The 14,420-nt window shown below is 52.4% G+C and overlaps 3 protein-coding genes across 4 annotated transcripts; all 3 read left to right on the top strand.

Annotated features, from left to right (window-relative positions):
• The first annotated feature begins 40 nt into the window (after positions 1 to 40).
• Positions 41 to 4,417, top strand: TBL2 (transducin beta like 2). Its single transcript, XM_084299469.1, has 7 exons — positions 41 to 202; positions 280 to 407; positions 482 to 666; positions 1,310 to 1,461; positions 2,323 to 2,449; positions 3,333 to 3,485; positions 3,847 to 4,417. The coding sequence occupies exons 1-7, from the start codon at positions 67 to 69 to the stop codon at positions 4,301 to 4,303; spliced, it is 1,338 nt and encodes a 445-aa protein (XP_084155595.1). The 5' UTR covers positions 41 to 66; the 3' UTR covers positions 4,304 to 4,417.
• Positions 4,418 to 4,936: 519 nt separating this feature from the next.
• On the top strand, positions 4,937 to 9,349 carry BCL7B (BAF chromatin remodeling complex subunit BCL7B). 2 transcript variants are annotated; one of them, XM_084299884.1, is made up of 6 exons: positions 4,937 to 5,155; positions 5,417 to 5,492; positions 5,743 to 5,839; positions 7,172 to 7,357; positions 7,584 to 7,663; positions 8,119 to 9,349. In XM_084299884.1, exons 1-6 carry the CDS (start codon positions 5,064 to 5,066, stop codon positions 8,209 to 8,211), a joined length of 624 nt encoding a protein of 207 aa, XP_084156010.1. In that variant the 5' UTR covers positions 4,937 to 5,063; the 3' UTR covers positions 8,212 to 9,349. The 2 variants fall into 2 exon arrangements, with proteins under 2 accessions (XP_084156010.1, XP_084156011.1); XM_084299885.1 differs by having other exon boundaries at positions 4,939 to 5,155; positions 7,187 to 7,357.
• A 1,071-nt stretch (positions 9,350 to 10,420) lies between these two features.
• Positions 10,421 to 11,433, top strand: LOC311217664 (schlafen family member 12-like; the record flags this gene model as incomplete). Its single annotated transcript, XM_084299917.1, is given in 5 exon segments — positions 10,421 to 10,551; positions 10,553 to 10,640; positions 10,644 to 10,724; positions 10,728 to 10,919; positions 11,050 to 11,433. Coding segments are annotated over 5 exon segments (666 nt in total). The 3' UTR covers positions 11,224 to 11,433.
• Positions 11,434 to 14,420: the final 2,987 nt, after the last annotated feature.

The raw sequence follows: 14,420 nt of genomic DNA, 5'->3' as shown, positions 1-14,420 counted from the left end.
GCCTCAGCCTCTCTCGCCGTCCGGCGCAGGCGCACTGGGCCCCGCCACGCGCGGTGGGGCGGGAGGATGGAGCCGGCGGCGCTGACGGGGTGGGGGCCGTTGGGGGCCCTCGTCCTGGTCCTGGTCCCGGTCCTGGTCCCGCTGCTGGCGGCCGCTCTTCGCCGCGCCGCCCCGCGGGGGCTGCCCGCCGCGCCGCCAGCCGGTGAGTACCGCGGGGGGCTGAGCTGGGCGGTGCTGCCCCCGTAGACCCCCTCCCCGCTGATTCCCCGCTCCTCCCAGGCCCCGGGGCGAGCAGCGCCGCCGCCAGGCCGGAGGGCCTCAGGAAGGCGAAGTTGCCGGCGCGGGCCCGCAGGGACAAGCCGCAGCCGCACAGCTTCACGCACCGGCTCCTGGTCGCCGCCCTCAAGGTACCTTGCCGTCCCCGCAGCGGCGCTGCCGGGCGCCTCTTGCTCTCCTTCTCCTGACCGCGCGCTCTCCGCAGGGCCACAGCGGCTCCGTGTCCTGCCTGGACTTCAGCAGCAGCGGCAAGTACCTGGCGTCGTGTGCTGACGACCGCACCGTCCGCCTGTGGAGCACCCGCGACTTCACAGCACGCGAGCACCGGTGTCTGCGTGCCAACGTGGAGCTGGACCACGCTGAGCTTGTCCGCTTCAGCCCAGACTGCAGGTGGGGCCAGGCCTCCCTGCACCTCATCTCAGCCCAGCCCAGGGACTGTGAGAGGTGCTGCTGCACCCCAAAGCCCCGCAGATGGAGCTGCCAGACACATGACCCGAGCCCTGGTTGAAGTCAGGGCTGCATCACCTAGGCTGCAAGGAGGCTGTACCCCTCTAAGAAGTCTTGCAGGGTTTTGACGGTACCACTGATCTGTGGCTTCTCCCGAAAGCAGCTGGCACTTCAGTACGGTGCTTGGGGCATATATCCCAATGTCCAGCTTGCTGCCCCTGTGGGAGGTGCTTGTTAAGGTCTCTGTCAGCAAGCCAGCTTGAACTGCTAGGCCTCTCTGGAGAACTGGGGTGAGAGCTCTTGCTGCCTGGGGAGGTTGCTTGAAAAGCCTGCCTTGGCATTTTGCAAAGTGGCCTCCTTTAGAGAGAGGAAAGGATCTGGTTTCCAGATGTTGTTTTCCATTCAGTGTTGCAATTGAGCTAACACAGGGAGAACTTGATACCCTCATAAAAGAAAGCTTTTTATCCATCACTGTGTATCCCTTTCTCCAGGTGTCACTGAATGACCTGTTAACTTACCTTATAGATAGACTGAACTGAGGTATCTTGTTTCTTAATGGTTCAGAGTGACATGTCCTTCCACTTAGGGCATTCATTGTCTGGCTGGCGAATGGCGAGACTATTCGTGTCTACAAAATGACTAAGAAGGATGATGGTACCTTCACCTTCACTGCGACTTCTGAGGACTTCCCAAAGAAACACAAAGCTCCTGTCATCAATATAGGAATTGCAGAGACAGGTATGGTGATGACAATCTGCTCGCTTGTCAAGGCTCTCCAGATCTGCTTTGATTTTCCTTTAAAGCAATGGGTGCTGGGTTTAAAGTGTTAGGGTTTTTGGCTTAATTAAGACCCACTTGATTCTCTGTTCTTCTAGATGTGATTTTTTAGCCTTTGTTTACTAGTAAGTAAATAGGAAGGCATAGGTTGCAAAGAAACAATTTTCATGTAAACACAGTGTTACCTCCCTGATACGCACAATCTTTTAATTTAGATTTTCAAGGATACTGTTGCAAAGAGGTCTTGTCTCAATATTGAGAGCATTTCTGTTCTCTGTCTCACCTGTCTCTTTAACCAGTCAGAAATCTCCCCAGTAAGTTCATAGATTAGGAAATGTAGGATCTATCTTGGACTTCTCGGATTTTTCAGACCAGAGCCTGGGAGGGAGTTTGTTAGCAATGAGGGAACTGATGGATGGTTCAGGTATGTGACAATGGGCAGTTGAAAGTAGGTAGATACAAGTTCTCCTCTGCAATAGAAGAGTAGAGAAAATGTTAACTGAGGCCCTTGTTCAGCTGCAAAAGTGAAAATGGAAATGGGCTCGAAAGGTCCTGGGGTGAGAAGCACGCAGCGTTGCCAGCTGACAGCTGCTGAAGCCACAGGTTTGAGCATTAAGTTATTAACCAGGAGCTGAGCCTTCTGACACTGCTTTTCACTCTGTGTCAGGAGATCAGCACTCGAATTCTGGTGTTACTTTTGCTTTTCTTGATTCTTCTGGTGCAGAGAGAGATTGCTCTGCTTAGGGACTGTCCTAGTCCTTTGGAAAGTCTGTGACAGCTTTAGGCCTAGATGCTGTCCTCATCTCTGTCTTTTTTCCCCAGGAAAGTTTATCATGACAGCTTCCAGTGATACTACCATCCTGATCTGGAACCTGAAAGGTGAAGTCCTTGCCAGCATTAACACTAACCAGATGAACAATGCCTATGCTACAGTGTCACCCTGTGGGAGGTGAGGTGCATGCAGGTATTCCAAGCTGTTCCTGCTGAGAAGTGGGAGGCCACAAGAATAAACAACCTTACTCCTTCTCAGAGGAAATTATCAGATCATCTGCAGCTTGCTGTTACTATAATGCAGTTTTCTGAGGGTTCCACATTATTTTATTTTTATTTTTTTAAAAAAGATTCCTGCCCCCAAGAGCAGTCCCTCCAGGAGTGCTGATTCCCACCTGCACGATCTCAGACACTTAGTGGTTTGTCATTGTGTCTCAGGAACTGCTGTTCCCGTTAACCATCTCTTGAAGAGCTGAGGGAGAGAACAGCACTGGCTTTGGGTGGCAAAGTGGGTGGGCCAATGTAAACAGTGTGTACATAGCAAATGACATTTTTAGTGCAGTTTTTAACCTTTTAAATGTTAATTACAAAATTAAAATCTTTATTACCTAAAGGTTGTTTATCAGGAAAATCTTGTTCTCAGCGCTGTCTCTAACCTGTTGCTGTAGCAAGCCTGTTAGTATGCACTGATCCCACTGAGTTCGGGGATCACAGCACTTAGGTTTTTTATTTTGTCTGAGTAGTTTCTCAACGTTAAGTTGTTGAGTTGCTGCTCTTGTCCCTGGTGGCCTTCCTTGGCGTTCCCTTTACTAGTCTTCCGGTGAAAACTTTTTCAGCAGATCAAAGCAAAGTTCCGAATGTAGGTGTCCAGATAGGATTGACTTCACAGAGCCCTTTCTTATGCGTTCCTCTGCGAGGCACCCTGTAGGACTGCAAGTGGCCTCTGCCTCCCTCAGGAGGCTAGAGGAGAGCTCTGTGTGGCTGTGGCTATAGAGCTCCATGGCCCAGCCAAAATAACAAATTTGTAACAAATACCCTGTCTCACTCTTTCTTCTACCCAGGTTTGTGGCATCGTGTGGCTTTACCCCTGATGTAAAGGTGTGGGAAGTGTGTTTTGGCAAGAGTGGAGACTTTCGGGAAGTGATCAGGGCTTTTGAGTTGAAAGGCCACACTGCTGGCATACATTACTTCTCCTTCTCTAATGACTCGAGGCGGTAAGTTAGTGTTATTTCACTGCCTGAAATAGCACCATCAGGACATGTATGCTCACCCCTTCCAGTGTGCCTGAGCAGCTCATCCGAACAGGCTGCAGCCCTGCACAGTGTGGGGGAACTCTGCTGTGTGTGTGCTCCTGGGAGCACAGGGAGTGCCTTGGGCCATCTTTGCCTTCCACAGGGGTTTCCTCCTGGTGGGTGACCATTGCTCTAGAAAGGAGGATGAAGTACACATGCATACAGGCTCACACTGCCCAAAAGAGCGCTCTATCCACAAAGGAAAGGATTCCTTCTTTGCAGATGTGGAAGGGTATTAGGGGGATTTTTCCTTGCAGTCATGTGGTTTATGTCCTGCCTGTAGGATGGCAACTGTTTCCAAGGACGGTACATGGAAATTCTGGGACACAGATGTGGAATATAAGAAGCAACAAGATCCATACCTGCTTCTGACAGGGAAGTGTGAAGTAACAGAACCATGTCACATTGCCCTGTCCCCTGATGCTCATGTCGCAGCCATCTCTTGTGGTACAAGCATTATGGTGTACAACACTCGAAGAGGAGAAGAGGAGGAGCGCTTTGTTGGTGTTCATGGACAGTGTATAACAGACTTGGCTTTTGACACTAGCAGCCGCTACCTGGTGTCTTGTGGAGACCGGGCCATCCGGGTGTTCCACAACACCGCTGGCTACCGGGCGGTGGTGGAGGAGATGGAGACCATGCTGAAAAAAACTGCCAACAAAGCCACCCGAGAGAGACTGGAGCAGCAGATCACCAGTGCCAAGAAAGCACTGGCAGCAATCTATGGCAGGAAGCACTAGTCCTCTTTGCCCACAGTAGCATTTTCCAATTCCCTGCAGTTGTAGGGAGCAGTGTGCTGCAGTTGGTTTTTAATAACACTGAACAATTTGTAATAAAAGAGCACTTTGACTGCTCACGCAGAGCCTTCCTTCTGTGCTTTCCGAGTGTGGTAATACAGAGCTGGATGATGCGGGGCTGACGCGGGGGGGGGAAGGGCGGTGCGAGAGGCGGTCTCGAAGGGCCTCTGGCTGTCTCCAGCTGCTTGGTCCCGCCCAGCAGTCGCTGTTGTTGCCGGGGGGGCCGTCGTAGTCTCCCCGGCTTCACGGGGCGGGCTGTTTCCACTCCAGAGGAGAGCCGGCGGCGGCGGGGGCTGCGTGCCGGCAGCGGGGAGGGAGAGCAGCGCCGGGCCGCCTCCCCGGCCCCAAAGCCGGCAGCGGGGAGGGGCGAGGGGGCGCTCCACCGCACCGGGGGCTGGGCGCGTGGACGCCTCCGCGGGCACGGGGCCCCGGGCCGCGGCCCCGCCCCGGGCCGGCCACCGTTCAAGATGGCGGCGGCCGCCTCGCCCCACCTTCGCGCGTCCTCCTCCTCGCGCGCCGGCGGGCGGGGCGAGCCGCGCAGGCGCAGTGCGCGCCGCTACGCTGAGGCCTCCCTCCTCCCTTCCCCCGGGCACGGCGTTACGCGTTGACGCAGCGCGCGGGGCGTAGGTGGGGCGGAGCCTGCGCATGCGCAGGGTGCGGCGGCGGGTGCTGCGGAGCCGGGGCTGCCGGGGCTGCGGGCGCCATGTCGGGCCGCTCGGTGCGCGCCGAGACCCGCAGCCGCGCCAAGGATGACATCAAAAAAGTGATGGCGGCCATCGAGCGCGTCCGCAGATGGTGAGAGGCGGGGCCCGGGGGGCGGGGCCTGCCGACCCGCAGCCAATCACCGCGCCACACGGCTGTCGGCGGAGGTGCTCCGGGGCCGAGCCTCCAATCGGAGCGCCGCGCGGGGCGGCGGGCGGTGCTAGGGAAGCGGCGGCCAATTAGTGCGCTCGGCTGCTCGGGAGCGGGGGGGGTTGGAGCAGAAGCGCCGCTGACGGGCGGGCCGCGGGACCAATCGCGAGGGGGCGGCGCGGCGCTGACGGCCGTGTGGCGCAGGGAGAAGAAGTGGGTGACGGTGGGCGACACCTCGCTGCGCATCTTCAAGTGGGTGCCGGTGGCCGACAGCAAGGAGGTGAGCGCCGCCCTGCGGCAGCCCCCCCGCCGGTTTCCTCGCGCTGCCCGCGGCCTTGCCGGCCCCGCAGGAGCCGCCCCGGCCGGGCTCTGCCGCCCCCCCGCATCGCCTTTTCCCTCGCTCCCGGTGGGGGCCCGCGGGCTGCCGGGACGGGGAGGGAGCGGGCCTGGGGGGCGGCCTCTGCGGGGCGTGTCCCGCAGCCCGGCCCCGTCGCCTCGTCTTGTGCTTTTTTTTTATTTTTTTCCTCAAGAAAGAGAAATCCAAGTCAAGCGGCAGCACTGCCCGAGAGCCCAACGGTTTCCCAGCTGACACTTCTGCCAACTCCTCGCTCCTCCTGGAGTTTCAAGGTGAGCCTGGCAGAGTCCGCTTCCCTGCCGAGCTGGGGGAAGACTCTAAGGCCTTACAGCAGGGGGGATGTTACTGGCTGATGCATGCTGCCTGTTGGGAAGAGCAGCACACATCTTCAGTGCAGAGTTGTGCTGTTCCACTTCTGGACTGTTCCTGCTGAAACTGCTGACTCTTGCCGTCAAAAAGAATCATAATCAGCTGCTTCTGGAATGTTTCTGTGAGCAGTTTAATGGGGAACTGGAGGAGTGGGGATTCCTATTCCCACTTTGCAGTCCCTGCTGGGGGACAGATGAGTGGCTGCCTGCAGCTGAGGCCCCTGCTTACTGTAAGGACTGGCACAGACTTTGGGATGAAAGCACAGAGGACCTTTAGTTGCTGCCAGACTGAGGGAAGGCAGTGTAAGATGACAAAGGAGAGGTTTTCTGTGAATGTAATGCTACACCTCCCTTGTTGCCGGATGTGCTGCAGTGGCAAGATGGGCTTGTTTCCTCTTCCCTGGTACTGTTAGCGTGCTTTGGCTGGGTTGGCGTGGTGATTCAGGGTTTTGCTTTCAGACCTACTCAGACCTTTCCTTGTGGAGCAGCATCTCTGTCCTGCGGGTTGCTGCTTGTGATCCAAGAGTGCTGTAGCAGCAATGAGCAATCTCTGATGGAGCTGATCAGTGCACGAGCCCACTGCTGGAGCAGAGTGTATGCCTGTCCCCAGACAACACAATCAACCCTCATTGTGGCTAAGGGACATCAGGCATTGTGTTGGTGCTTCCAGTAGATGCAGTTAACAAGCTAGCACTGCAGGTCTGCAGTTTACCCCCCATGGAACAGCTTTACCTGGAAAAACAGGATTGTCTTCCCTTGTGGGGCAGGTGTGGAGTCTTGCTCTGATGTTAGTTTGCTGCCTTGCAAACAGAAGAGGTACAAAACTCTGGTACAGAAGCAAGAGGCCTCTTGCCCTCAAATGCCCAGGTGCGGGTGCCCACCACAAGCTGCAGATGTGAGATTTTGCATTGCAGAGCTTTGTGTCACCCTTGCATTTTGTGCTCATTTTTTTTTTTTCTGAATAGACCCAGGTTGCTTTCCTCTGCCTTACTCAGCCTCTCCAGTTCCCTGGGCAGAAGCTCCCTCTCTTCTGTGGGGCAACTGTGGATCTGGTGCTAGCTGTGTCCCAGTGGGGAGTGCTGCGTCAGGATGCTCTGACTGTTGATGAGTGACTGTGAATCCTTTGTGTGAATGCCACTGACTGTTCTTCTGTTTCCATGAGCCCTCCATGGCCCTGGATCTCAGTGCTGCCTTTGGCTGCTTGTGCTGCTGGATCAAGGTACTCTTCTTCACTAGGTGCTGTTTCTGCAGATGAGAACAGTAACCAGAGCTCCCTGTCGGATGTCTACCAGCTCAAGGTGGACAGCAGCCCCAACTCCAGCCCCAGTCCCCAGCAGAGTGAGTCCATGAGTCCTGCCCACACATCTGACTTCCGCACGGACGATTCACAGCCACCCACACTGGGACAGGAGACTCTGGAAGGTGGGCTCTGGGACACCTGGGCATGGCTGCTGGGCTGGGAAGAGAGGAGGTGGCCAGCTGAGGCAGGGGAAAGCACTGCTGGAAGGCCTTGTGACAGGGCTTGTGTCTTTCTTATAAGGCGGGTGACTGAGGCACCTCTGCTGGAGGTCTTCTTTCCTGGCTCAGTGGGCTGGGTACCACTGTGCTTCTGGGTCTGCACTGTTGTTAACCCTTCTGTTCCCTCCAGAGCCATCCCTGCCTTCCTCAGAAGTTGCAGATGAGCCTCCCACTCTCACAAAGGAAGAACCGGTCCCCCTTGAGACTCAGGTAAGGGAAGGAGGATTGATACCATGTTAAAATGTGCATGCGTCAAGCTTGCCCTTTTTTACCAGGGCACCTTTACTATTTCATTAGTTGTCTATTGTAGCAGAAACATGAAGATGTATAGACTTGATCTGCAGTCCCAAACTGCCCCCAGGAGCTCCCCAAACCTCCTGGCTTCCTGCAGGGTCCTGTGGTTTAGTTCATGTTTTAGGGCATAAATTGTGTGTGGAAAACGTGTGGAGATGGAGTAGAATAATAATTATAGCTGACTCCAGGACTGGGGTGGATTCTCACTGCTAATGCCCAGGAGCTCATTAACAGCTTGGCTCCTGCTGAGGCTGCCTCAGGAAAACTCAGGGTGTCCCCGCAGGGTGAGAGACAGCCTTGTCCAGCAGGTCAGCACGACCTCGTGGGTGCAGTGAGCTCCTGTCACTGCCAGTGACCTCTGGGTTTTGCAGGTAACTGAAGAGGAGGAGGACTCTGGTGCGCCACCTCTGAAGAGATTTTGTGCTGATCAGAACTCTGTGTGCCACACGGCCTCGGAGAGCTAGCCTGCCCGTCCCTGGGGAGAGCCTTCGCCAGCCCCTCGCAGAGCCGCCTGCCCTCCCCTGGGGGCCGGGGTGCTTCCCCCCAGCCTGCCCTTCCTGAAGGACAGGGCCCTCCTGCCACCTTGCTATCCAGCCTGCCCTGCCCTCAGGGGCAGGAGCCTCCTGCCAGCCCCTGCAGAGGCAGCCTGCAAATGATTCCCCCAGCCAGATGGGGCTGCCACCAGTACCTACAAATTTGCCTCTATTTATTGGCTCCCACTCTCCCTGCTGACCTGTACTATAGTGGTGTGGGGTCTCTGGTGGGTGGTCTGCATGTACAGAGGGAGGGATCCTTGGGGCTTCCCAGTGTCTATCACCCCTACGGCGCTGGCAGATGCTGTTTGCCTGTTTCTGGATCTCATGTCTGCCCTCCACACCAGCTGCTGCGTGCTGGGAACCAAAGAGCTGTGTTCTACCTGCACGAAGTGATTTGTCTGCTCCCTTGTGACCGTAGGCTGGGGTGTTCCTGCCATAGGTTTAAAGTGCAATGAAGGGTGGGGGGAGAGCACCCTGGGAATAAAGACAACAGCCCTTCATGCTGCTGGGCAGGGATCCCATGCTGGGACGCTGTGCAATAAGCTGCTAGTTTAAGCCATTAGTATTGGAAGAGAGAGGAGCGCTACCACTGTGGAGGGCAGGTACTGAACACATCAGTGCAGCTTGCTGCTGCTCTGCTGCCGGGTCCTCACAGAGCCTCTGCTGCCTTCTGCAGAGGGTGAGCGGGGGCTGGAGCGCAGAGAGGCTGGCAGGGGAGGGGGCAGCCAGTGTGGCCGTGTCCTGACTAGGTTTGCACCCCACTCCCCTCCTGCTGCCCTGTACCCTGCACCTGGCTGGCAGAGCAGGGGGAGCTGCCCCTGAGGTACACCCTGTCCGGGCAAGATGTAGGAACCCCCAGGGAGCCCTCCCATGCCCATGTCCCTAAGCTCCCCGCACCAGCACCCTGGCCCACAGCACCACACCGGGCCTCCCCGCCACCACTGCATGTCCTGCCGAGTCTGTCTGTGATCGAGCCTGGCGAAGCCGAAGGTGCGGCCGCGTGTGGAAATGAAAAGATATTTTAGCACTGAATAGAATATTTTTAAAATTAAAACTATTTGAAATACAGTGCTGGGTGACTGTGGGGGCAGGTGGGAGATGAGTGCTGGGGTGGGAGCTTGGGAATGGGTGGCGGGCAGCACTGGGATTTGTGTCCACCCCCCAGCCCCACGGGACAAGCTGGTGTGGAGCCCTCACTCCACCAGACTGGGACTGTTGCCCCCTTCCCACACCACAACTTGCAGGCCTGCTGCCTATTGCCTGTCTTTCTAGTCAAGCCCAGTGCCCCTTGTCAGGAGGTGGGCTGGTGGCCATGGGGCATGAAACCCAGTGGGGCACAGAGCCTGCCCTTCCCAGACCCGGTCCCAGCACATCCACATGGTGCTGCCACCCCCACATGCAGCTGCAGGGGGCTCAGCCAAGGGGCTCGGTGCGGAGGCAGCTAAGCTTTACCATTGCCAGCGCTGTGTGGTGCATGCAGTTCCAGTGGGCTCATGAGCTGCTTCTGCTTCACCACCAGGCTCCAGTCTGTGTTCCTGCAAGCTGCGCCTAAATCCAGTGGTGTCCCGCATGGCCCCACAATACTGCCACAGTCATGTCACAAAACTTGTGGCATTTATATCAAATGGTGATGAAGAGGAGGTTCAAGGTTGCTCTTCAGTTATGACAGTCAAAATGGCTGGATTGCGTTTTGCACGCAGCTTTAAGATAACATTTAGAGATGGATCATGGATATACTAAAGTGGCCACACAGGGCCAGGGCAGCTGGATTGTAATAATTCATCAAGGACACAGCTGGGGAGTGTCGGATCACCCAGCCAAAGGAGTTGTGGTGCAGAGGCTTGCAGAGGAGACCGTCACCTCTACCTGTACAGTGACTGGCACATTCAAGAGCCTTGCCTTCCCACGTAAGCCTTACCTTATGCAAAAGAGCCCAATAAATTAGGTTAATTAACATGATGTCCCTGGGTATCTTTGCAACAGTCTGATTTGTCTTTGTGCATTGCAAGTAATGGTTTTTATTTTCCATTTATTAAATGTAGTGTATAAGCCTGAACTATGGGTGTATGGTTCCTTTTGTTACACTGCCATGTATAATTGCCAAGTGTTTTTAATAATTTCTCATTTCAGGATCCTGATGGCCAGACAAGAAGGGCAGCTGCTGGTAGATTTGAAAACAAACCATCCTGATGTAGTTACAGATATTAGGAAAATAGTTTTAGGAGAGAGATACAGAGGGAAAGCTTCTTGTAATCAGAGAAAGCAGAGATGAGCTTTCTAAAGCAGTGTGTGTATTGCTGAGTTCAGGAGGAGGAGGAGTGAGGATGGAGATAGAGGACGATAATTACTGTTGCCAATAGCATTGTATTGGCCTGGACATATTGCTCAGGGAGTGCATTGTCTGCACGGAGACCGGCAAATACTTCATGAAGATGCAGCAGTAGAGTCGCTTTCTGTGTGTTATTAAAATGCAGAGCTGTGGAGGTCCAGAGCATAAAAGTGCATTCACAAAGCCACATATCTATAGCATGAGCACTGGTTTGTCCCACAGGTCTGTCATTTCCATTTTGCCTATTGCTCCAAGTAGAGCTGCTAGACTTCTCAGGCAAAGGGAAAGCTGTGCCAATGAGAATGAGTGAAGCACTGAGAAAGTTCTGCTGAATTTTGAAAGGAGAGCGAATGAGACTGCTTTGAGCACTGAAGAGCACTACATGCAAGATGCCATTGCCAGGATTTTAAGGAGAGAAAAACTGATGGGTTGGAAAGGTCCTGGATTTCAATGAGACAACACACATTGAATTTATGAACTCTATAGAGAATGTCTTGGAATATATTAGCAAAAAACATCCAAAGTATGTTTCTGCCTTTGCAAACACTCAGGGTGGTGGTTTGTTTTGTTGTTTTTTTGTTTGTTTGTTTTGTTTTTTTTTGAGCAGGTGACAGCAGAAAAGTGGAAGCCATAGTAAAATACAGGAAAAAGCTTTAGAAAAAAACAATAGCTGATATCGAGATCAAAGCCCATCTGTCACTTCAGACATATCCTAAGCATTTATGACAAAGAATGCTTGCAGGACCACATATGTGCATTGAGAACTGGTTTGTTCAGCTTGGAAAAGAGGAGGCTGAGGGGAGACCTCATTGTGGTCTACAGCTTCCTCATGAGGGGAGGGGCAGGTGCCGGTCTATTCTCTCTGGTGAACAGTGATAGGACCTGTGGGAATGGTGTCAAGCTGCGGGAGGGGAGGTTCAGGCTAGACATCAGGAAGAGGTTCTTCACTGAGAGGGTTGCCACACACTGGAACAGGCTCCCCAAGGACATAGTCACGGCACCGAGCCTGTTGGAGTTTAAGCAGTGTTTGGACTGTGCTCTCAGTCACATGGTCTGAATTTTTGGGTAGACCTGTGCAGTCTCAGGAGTTGGACTCAATGATCCTTGTGGGTCCCTTCCAACTTAGGATATTCTGTGATTCTATTCTATGAGAGCTAAACCATTTTGCTGTGTTGTTTTACATGACAACCCTGAATCATGGATTGTGATAGGTGACACAGTTGAAAGACTGAGCAGCAAAAAAACAGATGGAGTTCATGACAGCTGCAGATTCCGGTAAAAATTGTGGGAAGTCCGCATTTATGTTAGTGCCAACTTAATTTCTGCCTCGGTTTGTAAACATTTGGGAGTGAAGACCAACTTCTTTTGTTCTGTGTTCTCACCAAATCTAGAAAAGGGGCTTTGCCATGTAGCATAATTCTATGCAGTAGTGGTCAATGTATTTTAAATGGTCCCCAACCTCAAACCATTCTCTGAAGCACTGCTCTCTGAACTGTCTCAGCAGGACTTTCTGAAGCACTCCCAACTGAAAGAAGACTTTCTAGGGATCCCATATACCTTTAAGTGAAGTTGATAGATTCAAAATTGCGTAGGAGCTTCCATTAATTCTTAATGAGAATTGCAAAAGACTTCTGAAACTATCTTTGTCTGTTCAGATGCTTAGCATGTTGGAAATCTGGCCACTTTATCTGCCTAAAATTATCTATTTTGGAAAAAAAAAAAAAAAAAATTAAGTCCTTACTGGCGCTGAGCACCATGGAGTGAAATTCCCAGTGCTTGATGCACTAGTGAGGATTAATCTCCATACCCTGGCTTGGTTAGTGTAGATGCAACAACTTCCCACAAGCTGTTTGGTGCCAGCTGTAAAACAAAATAGTAATTTTAGCTGTAATGATTGTATCAAAGGACCTGCCTGCAACTTTTCTTCTCCTTTGCCACGTCAAGTACTAATAACATCTGTAATGATGTTAGCAACACTGAAGTAGCTACTAAAGCCTCTTCAGTCCTCTATTCAGAGAATGGCTGGAGGTAGAGGAAAGTCCTTTTAATTCTACAGCACAGCAAGCACAATGCTCAGTACACAGCAGGTTGCAAACTGCTTCCCCTTTTGAGGTGCTCACACATTTCAGGTGTCAATTGAAATTCATTTTGCATACCCAGTGTGGCTCCATAGTTGTTAAGACCCGTGTTTTGAAGGAGCAGGGATGTAAGGCTCTGCTTGTTTTAATTGTGTTGTCCCACTTCATTTTGAAATTTTTCCTTTTCAAAAGCTGTGTCCTGCATTTTCTTCCATCACCCCATAGCAAGACCCGTATAGCAGGTCCTACAGATCTTAATCTGTTATTTGATAGTCCACAGGTTTGGATAAGAATTTTTCAATTTAAGACAAAACTAGCCGTTCTTTCCCTGTGGTTCCCTGTAACATGAACCTCGCACCCGTGTGTGTGCTCATGGCAACAATGGAACAAGTAAAGAATACACTGTCCAAATGGCACCTCTGTCCCAAGCAGACCCCAGGCAGCTTCTCATGTTGTGCACAATCTATCCTGTACTCACTGTCTGCATGTAGATCTGAGACATCTTGTCTCTGCAGATGGTTGTTTCCTGGCAGTGATGATCAGAGCTGCAGATCTTTGACCAATGGATGCTGTTCACAGACCAGCACAGGATTATTCAGAGGCTCAGGTCTTTTATCAAAGGCAGCAACTCTGTCCTTGCTGCAATCCCAGCCCACTGAGAGAAGGAGGTTTAAAGGACAGAGTCAGGTAAAACACCAAGAGATTGATGCTGATGGGAGAACAAAACAGCAAGGTCTTTAGGAGAGGTATATCTACTGAAGAAACTCGTGGTACATGCAGGTAATTCCTGTAGGATGCTGGTGTGCTGAACTGGCATTTCATGTGTCTCTTACTTGTGCACTGGAGTCTCAACAAACTCATCTTATGTGGGCCTAGATCTTGCATTTGAACTTTGTCATCTGTGCTTTGAGCCCTCTTCTACAGCAAATCAAGATCATGTTGCTTTGACACAATATTACAGAATCACAGAATTTCTAGGTTGGAAGAGACCTCAAGATCATCGAGTCCAACCTCTAACCTAATGCTAGCAGTCCCCACTAAACCATATCCCTAAGCTCTACATCTAAACATCTTTTAAAGACTTCCAGGGATGGTGACTCCACCACTTCCCTGGGCAGCCTGTTCCAATGCCTCACAACCCTTTCAGTAAAGAAGTTCTTCCTAACATCTAACCTAAAACTCCCCTGGCTCGATTTAAGCCCATTCCCCCTCGTCCTGTCACCAGGCACGTGGGAGAACAGGCCAACCCCCACCTCGCTACAGCCTCCCTTGAGGTACCCATAGAGAGCGATAAGGTCGCCCCTGAGCCTCCTCTTCTCCAGGCTGAACAAGCCCAGCTCCCTCAGCCGCTCCTCGTAGGACTTGTTCTCCAGGCCCCTCACCAGCTTCGTCGCCCTTCTCTGCACCCACTCAAAATATTGTCATTCTTAACTATGTATGCTGTATTTTCTTGAGCAGGATTGAGAAGGGAGGTTTCAAAATATTAATTTCAGTTATTTAGTGTTGTGTTTTAAAAGTTCCCATGGAAGAATGTTGATAGATATAACATATTTTTCCATCCAAGATATTTCAAATCTGCATGAGGAACTTGCAAATAAACTGAGCTTGGCAAATGGTCCTCCATATGAGAGATATGTGTATTCAAAAGCACATATCAAATGTGTGTCTGAACTCCAAGAACACCCCTCTCCTGGTATGCCATTTATTCTGGATATATCTTGGAATTTAAG

Source organism: Netta rufina (assembly GCF_964035555.1).
Source record: "Netta rufina genome assembly, chromosome: 21".
Lineage (NCBI taxonomy): Eukaryota > Metazoa > Chordata > Aves > Anseriformes > Anatidae > Netta > Netta rufina.
Note: the sequence above shows the minus strand (reverse complement) of the source record. Positions and strands in the feature narration are given on the sequence as shown.